The sequence below is a fragment of the Maylandia zebra genome, linkage group LG8 (assembly GCF_041146795.1).
Source record: "Maylandia zebra isolate NMK-2024a linkage group LG8, Mzebra_GT3a, whole genome shotgun sequence".
NCBI lineage: Eukaryota > Metazoa > Chordata > Actinopteri > Cichliformes > Cichlidae > Maylandia > Maylandia zebra.
The window spans coordinates 15674839-15688877 of NC_135174.1; the positions used below are offsets into that span (position 1 = coordinate 15674839).

Below are 14039 nucleotides of genomic sequence, written 5' to 3' on the forward strand. Positions count from 1 at the left end.
TTATTTTATACTTCTACTTCACTTGGAGCCAATTATTTTCTTTCATTAATGAGCTACTTTTATTTTTTGGGAGCTGTAGATATAGTAGTGCTGCAATGACTCTAAGTACTTCAACACATTTTCTTTTCAGCTTTTATGCCATTTGAATCAATGGCCTTATTTTTACAACAGCAGGTGTAATAACAAACGAATGTTGCTCTTAATTAAGAGAGTGCTCTGTAGATCTTTCTACACAAGTAATGTTTACTTGCTAGGCCAGAAAAGCCACTAGCATGACCCTTTAATACATGTAAACTACTGCAGCAGCTTTAAAGTATGCTGATTCATGTGTCAAGGTATAGCTACAATAGTCGGTTTTCTCCTTTAAAAAGGTTTAAATTTGTTTTTAAAACACGAATTTAACATTAAAAAATAAGCTAACCTCAGATATGAATTTGGGGGCGGGGACACCAAACTTTATGGGCCTAAATATGAGGGATTGATGGCGCACTGACAAATAGGATTGAAATCTGAGGCTTCCCGACCAATCAAAAAGTGAGATCTGGGAGCAGGGTCCGCCCACACACGTAATTAAATCCACACCAGCGTGGTGCTGGAACTGTTTGGAGTTTGCGTTGAAACAAGAACGCAGAGGGCTAGGGAGCTGTGCTCAGCCTCGCATCCTTCACGGCCACCTTTAAAAAGGAGAGAGAAAACAAACACGCTCCAGCCCGACAAGTTGTAATGAAACACACTTTAAAGTTTGCTCGGAAGCCGTGGGAGTTGACGTAAAAGTGACTTTTTGAAACTGGAGCTGCTTCCTCCTTCGACAACGGGGTGAAATATCTCAACATCCTCACAAAGAAACTTTGCTTGCTAGGCTGCTAACTCGCCACACAGCCAGCAGCAAGGAGACCAAAAAAAGTATGCTCAGCGGCGAAGACGAGAACACAAGCTCGTATTGACGTTTTACTGGTCGAGTTATAGTGGTATGTGCTCGGACATGGCCTCTGAATGACTCGCCTTGAGTTTTCTAACGGTTTTTCTTCGAGTAGTCATCACCAGCACCAGAGGAGAAAGAGCCGCTGCTGGTTAACTTTAGCCAGCCACCACCATCACCAGAGCGCCCCCACATCTCTACCAGGCAGGACAGCCACAGCTAATAACAGTCATTTAGAGTTAAGTGGACCCAGATTTGACACTGTAAAGATGTCCGGTCGAAGTGGAGCTGGACACACGAGGGGTGCTGCTTTGGGTCCACAGCCGCTGAAGGCAACTGTCCCATATCAGCTGGCCAGCAAACCGAGACCCAACAGGATAGATGGGAAGCCAGGTATGAGCTCAACACCTTTTTCCACCTTATCCTTTCAAGTTTAAGACCTCACGTAGTGTCACGATAGGTGTAGAAAGCTGGGTGCGAGTTTCTGCAGTCCTGCGCAGTTGCAGAGCAGCTTTATCTGCTAGTTGCCCAGTAGGGCATTTGCAGACTTTAGATAAGATGTTCAAACTTGTGATAGCAAATTCTCAGTAAAAGAGGGCAAGTTGGTAGCCGGATCCAAGCATAATATAAACTGTCTTAATTAGTAACACGAGCTATAAAATATGTTTTTAGTGTGTGTGTGTGTGTGTGTGTGTGTGTGTGTGTGTGTGTGTGTGTGTGTTTTAAGGGAAACTTTGCTACTTCTATATTAAAGTATTCAAAATCTGTAGTTATATTTTCGAAATTTAAAAAATGATAAAATATATTTTATAATTTCTTCTTGTCAATCAAACTGACTATTTGGTGTTTATAGGGTAATATCCAGATATTGGTAGCCCCAAATATAAAACTATTTAAGTATTTTTAGTGTCTTAAAGAGCATTTTTGTCCATTTTTAAGAGACCCTACTGTCTTTTTTGTATCATGTGTAGATGGCTGTGACATGAAGTCTCTTGATGCTTACTGTCAGTACGTTAAAACCTTTAAAATAGATTTAAAGGCCAGTGTGTGTGAAAAGTAGCATTACATGTGTGGCTTTCTGATGTGAAGGTGAAAATGATGCAATGCGTTTAAAATAAGTGTCTGCCACTACAATGCTGCAAGTTTCCTGAGGAAAAACCGATTAGTGTGGATTATTTTTAAGCTTTTTATAAATAATAAGAAAATATCTCTGCGAAACTGACAGCTAGAAAGGCCAGATCCCACCAGCTGAGCCCAGGCATGAGGCGGACGATGTCTCTGGACGCCATCATCGGGCCGTACCTGCAAGGACACTGGCCCAAAGAACCAGAAGGCCCGAGCTGTGTACCCCGCCAGGACAAATCCACCCAGGTCAGCGCCACAGGGAATAATGCTTTCAAGTGTGGGAATTATGAGTGTCAGAAAAATGAATGGAATGGCATTTATCAATGATGCTTCCTCAATTTAGAGCTTTTTTTTTTTCTTTTTTTTTTTATGTTTCTCAGTTTTGTTTTTGGGTTTTTTTTGGGGGGGGGGGGTGGGGGGATAGAGGTTAGGTCACATCACAAGATTAGCTTGCACTTTTTGCAGCGAAATAAGTTGCTCTGAGGTTGAGGGAGGGTGGGGGTAGGGGGGTGTCCGGTGCTTGCACAGCGATTACAGAGTGAGAACTACAGCCGCGACAACAGTCCCCGAAGTCAGCTGACGAGGCCTTTTTGGCTGCACCCATCCTCTCTGCTCCGTGCAGGCACTCTCCACTGCACTTTGGTTGCCCACATCCTCCCTCCCTCCCTCCGTCTTTGTTTTTCAGTTTCTCCTGCTCTTTAGCTCGTCTGCAAGTTTGACAAGTCTGTGGGTGTGGATGGTGCGATGTGGCTGCATGTTGGCCTTTTAAGCATGAGACGTTGATCTGTACTAAGTGTGAAACCAATGATTAAAATATGTGAAGTGTTGCTGTAATATTTCATGTTAAACGTGACCTGTTTAACGTGAAATATTACAGCATGATTTATGCAATTGCTGTTGGCTTGTGTGGTGCTTTGGCTCTACTGAGGAGATGTGAGAAGTAAAATCATGAAAGAGAGCTCCACGTTGCTAGCCACATGTTTTTGATGGTGCCTTCAGGTGACAGCAGACCATATGTGGACTTGGGATGGCAAAGCTGCGCACCTCCATTGTGCAACCATGGCTGCTGCTTAAAGCAGAATCTGCTGCGTTTTAGGTCATTTGCTACACAGAGAGAAGGATTATGGGTATGCACTTGATGCAGATGCGCTCTTGCAGTCCTACAAAAAAGCAATCTCCTGTAGACTGTCAGGAAAGGTGCTGTAAATTGCCTAAGAAGTGAGCTTAGACAGAAAGGGACAGACGGTGAAGTTTATCAGATGGGAAGGAGTAAAAAAAAAAAAACAACAACTAACCAGTGACCAAAAAAGCCAACTGTGGCTGCAGTGGACAGTTTTCACTTCAATACAAAACATTTCTTCCTGTGTTACGAGTTCGATCTACTCCGCGGCAGGGGCTAAGCTAAGTAACAGCAGAACCCAGAAGAGTAGCCCCCCCCAAACAAGTTATTCCGTATAATTCTGACACTGCCCCCTGGTGTCAGTACACAGTTAAAACATGAAAGCAGGTCTGCAGCTTGAGGTGCAACTTATCATCCAGCTAAGTACACAGTATCACAGATCGTAGTTGGTCCGCCCTCTTGCACTATGCCATTTAAATGCAGCTAATGATTTGTGCAATGATGGAAAAATAACAGCGAATTACCACTGAAGAAGCAGAAGCTGTGTGATGTCTGCGCTGCCTGCTTTTACAGTTCTGGGTTGCTGGAATTTATTATCTTGTGCTGTGAATACTGTGTGAAATATTTTCTCATGAGATGTTTTATCACACTTGTGACGTGCATCTGGAAACAAATGGCATATGTAATGGTCTCTAATTGTGTCTGGCTTGCACTGAAGGCAAAGAAACCACGAAGTATTATAAGAAATGCAAATTTTGAAAATGGCCTCAATCTGTAATTAATGATTGAGTCATTATTGCTTTAAGTACATAAAGAAACTGTACACAAGGCTCTATAGCTTTCCCTTCATTTTGCATATATGATCATATGACAGCTTTAGACCAAACCCTAAAAATACTTAATAAAATGCATATTAAAGACATGTGATTGCATATGAAGAACATCAGTTCTCATGGCTGCTTTCTTCCCACCGCAGACCCCAGACTCATGGTCCGATAGATCCCACAGCCGGCGAGGAAGCAGCAGCCACAAGCGATCAGCATCATGGGGCAGTGCTGAGCATCTGCGAGAGGTCAGTTCAACTTTTAATTGCGCAACATGCATTTGTAATGCCTGGATTTGCTAAACTTGACCCTTTTTTTTTTTTTTTTTTTTTTTTTTTAAATTAAAAAGGGCAAGTTCTTGAAAAAGTCTTGACTTTTATTGACATTGTTGAGCAACAGGAGACTGAGGTAATCTGCAACGTTCCCCTTTTTATACTTTTTAACGAAGCCTCACTTCTCATGATCTCACTGAACATTGAGCCAACATAAAAAACATAATAAAATCCTTGTTTGTTGATACTAAGCGTTCGACATGTGGGATTAAAGGACTTCCTTTGTGTGTTTGCACGTAGAGGTTGATTAACATGTGTTTGTTTCAGATCACTAAACTAAAACAACAACTGCAGCAGTGCAGCAAACCTGCAGTCTCGGGGGCACATGACAAAGACCGTCAGCGGGGCTATCCTCAGGGGGGCCGTAGCCTTGGAGCTGCTCAGGTACCTTAGCATCAGCAGACACAAGCACACTGAATGAGTTACTTGAGGTTTTAGTGCAGATGTCTCTAGAAGTAAATTTAGGTGTATTTGTTTTTTCTTCTGTACCGTATATGGACACCTGTCACTGATTTACATTCACAAGAGCGCATTACTAAGCTATGCAGGTCTCTGCAGGAAGTGAATGAAATAAAACACTGAGGAAACAGGAAGATCACTACATCATGCTAGCTTCTGCTTTTCAGATTGTAATGCACGGTTCTGCTTTTTCAGCACAGCTGGTGTGTGGTCCCACACTCCACTGGGCTGTGGTGATTTTTTTTTGTTTTTTTTTTTTCTCAAATAAACCAAAGTGGTGATGAGACAGCCCCATGCAGTTTATGAAAACACTTGTTAGTTTGATTATCAGCATTGAGCTTGCTGGATTTTTGAGATGTCTGAAGCAAATGACTTTTTGAATGCCTGTGTGCTCTCAAAAAATAAGAAAGTTTCCGTTTTCTTTGTTGCTTTTTTGTTGTTGTATTTTTAATGGTAACAATTAAAAAAAAAAAAAAAAGTACATTTAGCCTGATGTTTTTGGAAAATATGGAAATAAAAGAAGCTGAAGGGAACTCTTAAAAAAAAAAAAAACGTCCTGGTGTTTGGCTCTTAGGAGTAGTGCAATAAAATTGTGTTCACTTGTTTATGTGCTCAGACTCAGCCTATTCCCATCCCCCCTGCTCCCCTGTCTACACTGGTCCCTCCCCTGCGCTGCAGCGTGGAGGGCCTCAACCAGGAGCTGGAAGGCATGTTCATCAGCCAGTCACTACATCCATTACAGAGGGTAATTATCACCTACAGAGCCCACACATGCTTGTTTACACAACATGGACATGTGAAGATGTTTAGGCATTGTTTTATTTGCAAAGAAAGGCGGGTTTCAGAGGTGGCACATGTAGTTTTCTGCTGAAGTAAAACTTCTGCGTTGGCCGATTTTCGTTTAATTAAACGTTCTAAAACGTGCAGTTTCCTGTCTCGACAGCTGCTCGAGGTTCCAGATGGTCATCGGGCTCCGGTGCCTCTGCAGAGCTGCAGCAGTGGATCTCAGAGCGACCCCCCCACCACGCCCCCGCCATCGTCATCCTCCACCTCCTCCTCACCCTCCTCCTCTCCCAACGACATCTGCACCTCTCAGCCCAACTCAGATGCTCCTCCAGACCTGCGCCAAGGTTAGTTTGTCAGACATTTTAGATAAGAATTTAAATTTTTATAATGGTGAGAACAAACGTGAAAGTATTGATTTGCTGACCACTTTATTAGGTATTAGGTAGGTATTAGGTATTAATTACCTTAATTGTTCATGGCATAAATTCAGTGAGATGCTGGAAACATTCCTCACATTTCGGTCCACATTGACGTGACGTGTTAAACACATCAGGGGATGGTACACTGGTATTTAAGAGCTGAAAATGGTCATGAGCAGTACTTGGGTAGTCTGTTGTATTTAAACAATGCTCAGTTGATACCAAGGGGTCCAAAGTGTGGCACAGAAATATTCCCCCTACACCAACCGGCATGTTGTTACATCATACATGCAGTGGATCCACACCCTGCCATCTGAATCGAGACTCTTCAGACCTGGCAAGGTTTTGTTGGGTTTTAAAAAAAACCAAAAAACCATTTATTGTCCATTTCTGGTGAGGCTGTGTGACGTGTAGCCTCAGTTTTACTGTTCTTAGCTGCCAGGAGTGGCACCCGGTGTGGCCTTCTGCTGTTGTAGCTCCACTCTAACATGTTGTGCATTCAGAAATGTTCTTCTGCATACTTTGGTTGCTTGAGTTACTTTTGCCTTGCTATGTCCTCAAACCAGTCTTGACCATTCTCCTGATATTGAGGTGTTTTACCCCAGAGAAGCTCTAATCACTGGTTGTTTTCTCATTTTCAGACCATTCTTTGTAAACTCTACAGATGGTTCTGTAGGAAATTTCAATAAATCAACAGTTTTCAAATTACTCAGACCAACCCATCCAGCTAGAACAACCCTGCCACATTAAAGTCACTTAAACTCAACTTTGTTTCTCATTCTGCTGTTTGAACGTCAGCAGGTCATCTTGCCTAAATGCACTGAGCTGCTGCCTTGAGATTTGCTGATTAGATAACTGCATTGATGAGCAGTTAAACTGTGTGTTTTTAAAAAGTGTCTGGTAAGTGTATTTCTAGCAGACGCATGTAGACATAAAATTGCAGCACTGATGTATAACTTTGTGGCGGTTTCAGTAACGCAATTCAGCTCTGCCAAAAATATGTCTGCAAAATGCAAATATGGCATGACATGTGTTCTTTATATTCACCATGGAAGTTATTGGTTTTTTTGGTGTTGGCTTGATGGACTAAAGAGTTGTAGTTGTCTTAGTTTATAGTAAGTTTCCCTCTCACTTATAATTTCTTTATAGGTTCTTTCTGACATTGATCATGGACTTGGCAAGGAACATATGAATTAGGTGGCATCTCTAGCTGAGACCTTGAAATTTGACTTCCTTTAGTTGTGCATCAGGAAATTTATAAATAGATTTCTAAATGTCAAAAGAATGCAAACTGCTATTAAGGTTTTAATTTCTTTTCAGTCCTTTGTTTATTCTTCAAATTGAATCTCAATTTGGGGAACATGGGTGAAGTGAAACCCTATCAATAAATGCCCAAGTGATTGTTAGGGAGTCTGTCCCATCCCCCCCAAAATCCTGTGTTTGTAATGTACTGCGTGCCAGAAAATTATTACTTGATGATCATCACCACATTGTCTGCACGAGCCTTTGAGTCCAGAAAGGACTTCAGACATAACACAGTGTATCTAGGCTTGGAAAGGATGGGCTCTAGCTGAAAACTTCATAATGTTGATCAGTCATAGCCAGAAACCAAGCTGAAGACAGTTTGAGAGAAAATGACAAGACATTGTTAAGGGGGTGAGGTTGATAAGAAGTGAGTAAACTGTTTCTGCCCCTCAGAACATTCAAATCATATATAGATATAGATATAGATATATAGATATAGATAGATAGATAGATAGATAGAGATATATATGTATATCATTCTCACAAATGTTTTCTCTCCTATTTTCAGGCTCAACAGACAGTGGGCTTCTGTCTCCATTCCCCTCCCAGAATGAGGCTGACCTTTCTCCTCTCCTGAACGCCTCATCTCCCGGGCCCAACAAAAGCTGCTGCTTCCAGAGAAAACCTCCAGAGGGCTGTGAAAGGGTGAGAGTGTGGGAGGAGATCAGGTAGGTTTTTATTCATTTTGCTTTGTTTGCATGCTAGAGGGAGACAGATGAATCACCTCTGGATAATGAAATATAATTAGACAAATACTGTATACTCCCTGTCATTTAACACGGTCAGCATGTAGATGCCCCCTGGTGGTCACATTTAAAAAATAAACACTAGAAAAACAAACTAATTCAGTGTCTTTACCCAAAGTTGAATGTGATTTCCTGCATGACGTCATAGTTTTTAGTTGAGTCAGAGTTTACCTTGTACTCTGTTAGAGTGAGTTAGTGGCATTAACTGTAGATGTAAGAACAGTCCCCCCTCAAAGCAGTTTGTTTGTTCAGCTTGGGAGTTTTGTTCTGCCAAACAGACAAGTTGATGATGTTGCAACACTTCATGTTGTCAGCACTGAAGCATTCGAAGTCCTCCTTGTTTTTAACTTGGTCTGAATCTTACAGTGTGAAATTACTAGTCGTTACACATTAAAAGGAATCAACAATTACAAAACTCTGTTGCCTGGTATTTTAGTTTTTCTTTTCTAGTGGGTCCGTGACTTCTAGGGGAAAATTTTGGCTTGAGTAAAGCCTCGTGCATGTTGACATGTAAGCACAAGCAGCGACTACAAAGATCAGGGATGTCAAACTCATTTTACATTGTGAGCTGCATACAAGTCACTCTGATCTTAAGTTTGCTGGACCAGTGAAACTTCCCTTTCTGTCAGTGAAAAGAAGTTTAACCACATTTAATCCCAGAGATATCTTAACATTTAAAAAAAAGAAGTGCAGAGTCAACATTATGTCTCAATTTTTCCACATGATAAAGAAATGCTGTTGAACTAAATGTAAGAAATCTGACTGTGTGCACTGAATGTAACCAAACTTTTTGCATCACTTTTATGGACATAAGTTTTTCTTCTCCTTTTCTTCTTTAGCTCTCCACAGAAACCCACGATGGCCCTCATCTCCTCCTGCCCCGACCCCAACAAGGTAAACTTCACCCCCTATGGGGGTTCAGCCTTTTGCCCAGTCAGCCTCCCTAAGCCCCTGCTCCCCTCCATGGACATGTTTTTCAGAAGCTTTGGCTCTCCAGCAAGCAACTGCTTGAACCAGGGAACAAGCTCCTGTCAGATGGTCTCCTCTAACACCTGGGCTGTTCGTCCAGATCCTCCTGCAGCCACCACTGTGATGGGAGAAAGTTCTGGAGAGGGGCTAGCTTTATAAAAACGGCTCCAGGTCGTTTATTTGGAAATGAACAGAGTGGTCTGGGACAGATGTCTAGATTTCTTTTTCTTTTCTTTTTTAAATCGTAGCTCATTCTTTTGCCACACAGGTACAAACAAATAACATTGTTGCCCTTTTCAGCCATGCGATGGCATCACTAATGTTCATTAGAGCTTCATTGAGACTTGTGCACCCCTGCAAAAGACTTGAATTTATATTTCCAGCATCAACTCTAGTTGAGAGCAATCATAGTTTTAAAGGCTTAAATCTTGCACAACCACAAATGGGTCATCTGTTTGTGCTGCTGGAGCTTCCCCTACAACACAACACTGCTGCAGAGAGCTGCTTTTGAATTAGGCATAGCAAAAAATGCTTATGGGAGGAATAATTGAGTGTTTATACAAACTAGTAACGGATAAAGTGCTGTTTATGTGCTGCTTGTTGTTATCTAGGATGCTCTGTAGTGAGCTGATCAGCAAAAAATAAATAAATGCATGCGAGCCATTGTAATCAGGTATTCACTCGTCATGTTGAAAGTGATGGATAAATGTTAGCAAATCTGAGACTTTCAGATGCAGCGAGATTAAAGGAAACCACTGGATGTCTGAAAAGGGCTTGATGTTGAAGGTTATTGAGAAAATGAGTCACAATGCAAAGGAGAGTGCTCTGAGCTTCCTTAATTGCAACACTTCTAAACTAAACAAATTTAGTTCTGTTATTACCCAAAGATATTTACATTTGTCTTAGCCAAAAATAATTGAGACACTGTGCTGTCTTACAGCAGCACTGCTCACTTATTTTTCTGTAAACTTTCACTTGATTTGTTTGACTGACTGCTCACTTCCTGCACAGTTATTTCCTCAAAGACGCCACAACAGTAACTTTGTTGATACTGTTCCTTATTTTTAAACTGCATCTGTTTAATTATTTTTTTCATCTTATCAAAGATATTTATCTGCTGTTCACTTATTTCCTTGCACCAGTCACTAGTGTACGAAGCGTGACAAATCAGTGGGTACTTTGTTTTTACCTGATTTAAAGGACAACATGAAATGACATTTTGGTTGTTGTAAAGGGAATTTTGTAGATGTAGAAGTTCAGGTAGCGTCAGCACCTAATGGCTTCATCACATGCATTCTTGCTTTACGAGTAGTACTTTTTTAAAATGTCTTGTTTACTTGCAAAAAAGGGTTGCATGTTGTTTATTGACGTTCTAGATCTGTGCCTGATGGTACGTTTTAGTTTTGAGGTTTCACTGCCTAGTTGACTACCTAACCAGTTTTAGTGGTATAGACTTGTCGTCCTCAGTTTCCCTGATCATTTTGTTCTGCCAAGCTGACAAGTTAACGATCATATAGTTTTATTTTCTCGCAGACATGTTTGCACAAGTTGAACTACTACTTTTGAGTCGCAATTCTTATTTTTATACTCACTTTTGTACTTGGTTGTATATGTATGTGTAGTGATGTCTGTTTTTTACCCTTTTTCCCCAAATACCTGCTACATAAGCTAAAAAGGAAAAAAAAAAAAAAAAAGACCCTTGTCATTTTTAGTTTTGTTCTGTCAGGCAAATGTCACATGTATCGGGTGGATTTTTATGCACTTCCAGCAGAGGGTGTTACAGAGGAGAGGTTTCCTCCATAATTTAGCCTCTGATAGTTCTGTTTGCATGTGAACTGAAAGTTGACTATTTTGATCTTTTGACTAACATCTCCTAGTTTTAGCATCTTGATGAAATGCTGATGGACTGAAATATTCTTATTCCAAATAATCAAAGATTTTTTTTCTTTCCCCGGTTGTGGATACTGGGAATGTTATCTCAGGTTCTGTGTTTTGTCTACATAAATACATGATGCTAGCATGTCTTCTGTGTTTATTACATTCATTTTAGCATTTTTAGCTCTTAGTGCTTTGTTTTGAATTCACCACACAATCTATGCAGCCATGGTGTTAAAGAGCAGACCTATTGGTGTGAAGTCCCGTGCGTATACTGCCAAGTTTTCATTTCTCCTACAATTAAGAAGCTACTTTCAAACCTTGTGCATTCATCTAGTCATACTGGAATATTTGTTTCTAAATTGGGTAAAAGAAAACACTAGAAAATCTTATAATGGTACCGTGTGTCATTATGTCACCATATACTGTAATCTTCACTATTTTCTGGGGCAGGGGAATTGACAACTGCCTGACTAAGACGTGTAATTTCCTCTTGTCTTGAGTCACATTGATTTCTTCAGTCCTTACCTTTGACTCACCACAATGCTTCTCAGTTTTGTTTTGTTTTGTTTTGTTTTTTCCCAGAAAGCTGATTATTGGTGGCACAAACATTAAAGTTTCAGCAGTTTGGTTCATTGTCTCAAGATACAGTGCTCAGCATAAATGAGTGCACCCCTTTACATTTGTCAGAAAACCTTTAGTTTCCTTTCAGAATCAACATTTTCTATGAGATACTATAATACAAAAATACTCCCACAAATGTGGGCCATTGATTGCAAACAAGATTTGTTAATTTGTTAGGAAAATCCTTTTTTTTTTTTTTTCTTTTTTTTTTTTTTTTTTTTGTGTGTGTGCAGACTCATTCAAGCCCATGTTGCAAAAATGAGTACACCCCAATTATAGTCTAAGGAGAAAAGCCACACTTAAGACTACAAAATTCGAATTACCAGGCATTCAACCAAAGGTGAGTCTAATGATTCATTTACGAGGTGTCCAGCAGACAGGTGACCATAAAAGGGCATTACTTAACAAGGAAAAGCCCTTCCCATTTCATACTGCCAGCAATGGCTCCACATGGAAGAGAAATGTCACAAAATCTGAGAAAGGAAATAATTTCTTTACACAAAAAAGGTGAGGGCTACAAGATCAGCAAAGGTTTACATATCAGTCAAAATACTGTAGCAAAAGTGATCACAAAATGTAACAAAGATTGAAGCGCAACCATCTTAGACATCCAGGCCGTCCACAAAAGTTAACATCTCAATGGGAGCGTCTCCTGATGAGAAGGAAGGGTTGAAGAAATCACCATGCAAGTTCACTGCAGTTAGCTAAAGCAGTAGAAAGCCAAACTGGAGTGACCGTTTCCCGTGACACCATACGGCATACACTGCAGAGGAATGGCATGCATAGGTGTATCGTCCATGAAGGAAGTCTCTCCTAAAGCCCATGCACAAAAAAGCACGCCTAGAATTTGCTAGGGCCCATGCTGAAAAAGATGAAGACTACTGGGACTCTATACTCTGGAGTGATGAGACAAAGATCACTGTTTTTGGAACTAATGGTTTCAAAACTGTATGGTGTCATAAACGTGAAGATTTCAAAGACAAATGCATGGTGCCTACAGTGAAACATGGTGGTGGCAGTGTCCTTATGTGGGCCTGCATGAGTGCTGCTGGTGTTGGGGAGCTGCATTTCATTGATGGTATCATGAACTCAACAATGTACTGCTCTATTCTGAAGAAGAAGATGCTGCCATCACTCCGTGCACTTGGTCGTCATCCACTTTTCCAACACGACAATGATCCAAAACACACATCTAAAGCTACTGCTGCATTTCTGAGGAAGGACAGGGTGAAGATGATTGAATGGCCAAGTATTTCTCCTGATCTGAACCCAATCGAACACCTGTGGGGAATTCTGAAGCGGCAAATTGAGCATCACTCTCCATCCAGCATCCAGGCTCTAAAAGAGGTTATTCTTGAAGAATGGAAAAAGATAATGTTGCAATATGTCGCAACTTGTTCATTCCGTGACTTGATGCTGTCCTTGAAAATCACGGTGGTCATACAAAATACTAGATGTAGTAGTTTGTGTTGCGGGGTGTATTCATTTTTGCTTCATCCAATTTTAGTAAAACTGAAGATTTTGTGATCTAAGTTATATTATTAACCTTAATTTCATGTTATGGAGTTAAACAAGTGTTCAATAAAACTCAGTCGTGTGAAAATTTTGGAAATTGTTCTTTTGTTCATTGAGCTACTGATTTAATTTGTGCTTTTTGAAGGGAGTGTACTCATTTATGCTGAGCACTGTATCTGAATGTCTACATGCACCGAGTTGCTGTCATGTAATTTCCTCATTACATATTTGGTTAGTAAACAATTGAACAGGTGTGCCTGAAGAAGTCACTGATAATATACACTTTGTAAACCGATCTTTTCATGAGCTCTGCTCGGCATCTGTCACAGAACTGAAAGTGAAACCATTCTGAGCAGTTTGTGACCTTTTTATTTAAACTTTTTAAGGATGTTTAATGTAACTGTAAATCTAACCTGAACCAGATAACCTCAGACAAACTGTAAACACTTCCAAATCCCATCGCAGCTAGATAAAACAGCATCACGTGCTGATACTGTCATGGTCCTGGGTCGGTGACCCAGCGCTTTAAGTTTATTATTATCATTTTCCAATTTATTATCATGATTATTATTATTATTGTTTGAGTTCTACGTGTTATATTCGGTCTGCCTCTGAGTCTGCGTCTGTATCTGTCTATCTATGGTGTCACCCCGTCTGTTTGTGAATCTGTCTGTTTAGTTCAATGTCTTGTCTGGTTCCATGTGTCTGAGTTTCCTGTTTTATTGTGAAGGTCTGTGTCGTATGTGAGTGTGCTCAGTTTACGTTTCCCCTGTCTCGTCAGCTGTGATTTCTCCCAGGTGTGTTCCCCTCCTGTCTCTCATCCCTTGATTACTGCCATCTGTGTATTTAAGCCCTGTGTTTCTCTGTGTCAGTGTTGCGTCGTACCCTCAACTTGCTGTGTGTTTGTAATGTCCTGTCCTCCAGCACCTCGGTTTAGAGTTTTGTCTTTGTAAGTTTTATTTCGTGAATCATTCCTCCAGCAATAAAGCTGCGTTTTCAGTTTATTCCCATCTCCAAGAGT

The 14039-nt window shown here is 40.7% G+C and overlaps 1 protein-coding gene across 1 annotated transcript; it reads left to right on the top strand.

Moving 5' to 3' along the window:
* Nucleotides 1-589: 589 nt before the first annotated feature.
* LOC101484689 (protein FAM117A) lies at nt 590-11021 on the top strand. Its single transcript, XM_004574989.3, has 8 exons — nt 590-1312; nt 2145-2290; nt 4141-4236; nt 4588-4704; nt 5396-5524; nt 5723-5909; nt 7798-7957; nt 8875-11021. Exons 1-8 carry the CDS (start codon nt 994-996, stop codon nt 9161-9163), a joined length of 1443 nt encoding a protein of 480 aa, XP_004575046.3. The 5' UTR covers nt 590-993; the 3' UTR covers nt 9164-11021.
* Nucleotides 11022-14039: the final 3018 nt, after the last annotated feature.

Coding starts and splice junctions, on each gene's coding strand:
- LOC101484689 (XM_004574989.3), top strand. CDS start 994: ATGACTCGCCTTGAGTTTTCTAACGGTTTTTCTTCGAGTAGTCATCAC. Junction 1,313..2,144: donor CAGGATAGATGGGAAGCCAG/GTATGAGCTCAA, acceptor CGAAACTGACAG/CTAGAAAGGCCAGATCCCAC. Junction 2,291..4,140: donor GCCAGGACAAATCCACCCAG/GTCAGCGCCACA, acceptor TTCCCACCGCAG/ACCCCAGACTCATGGTCCGA.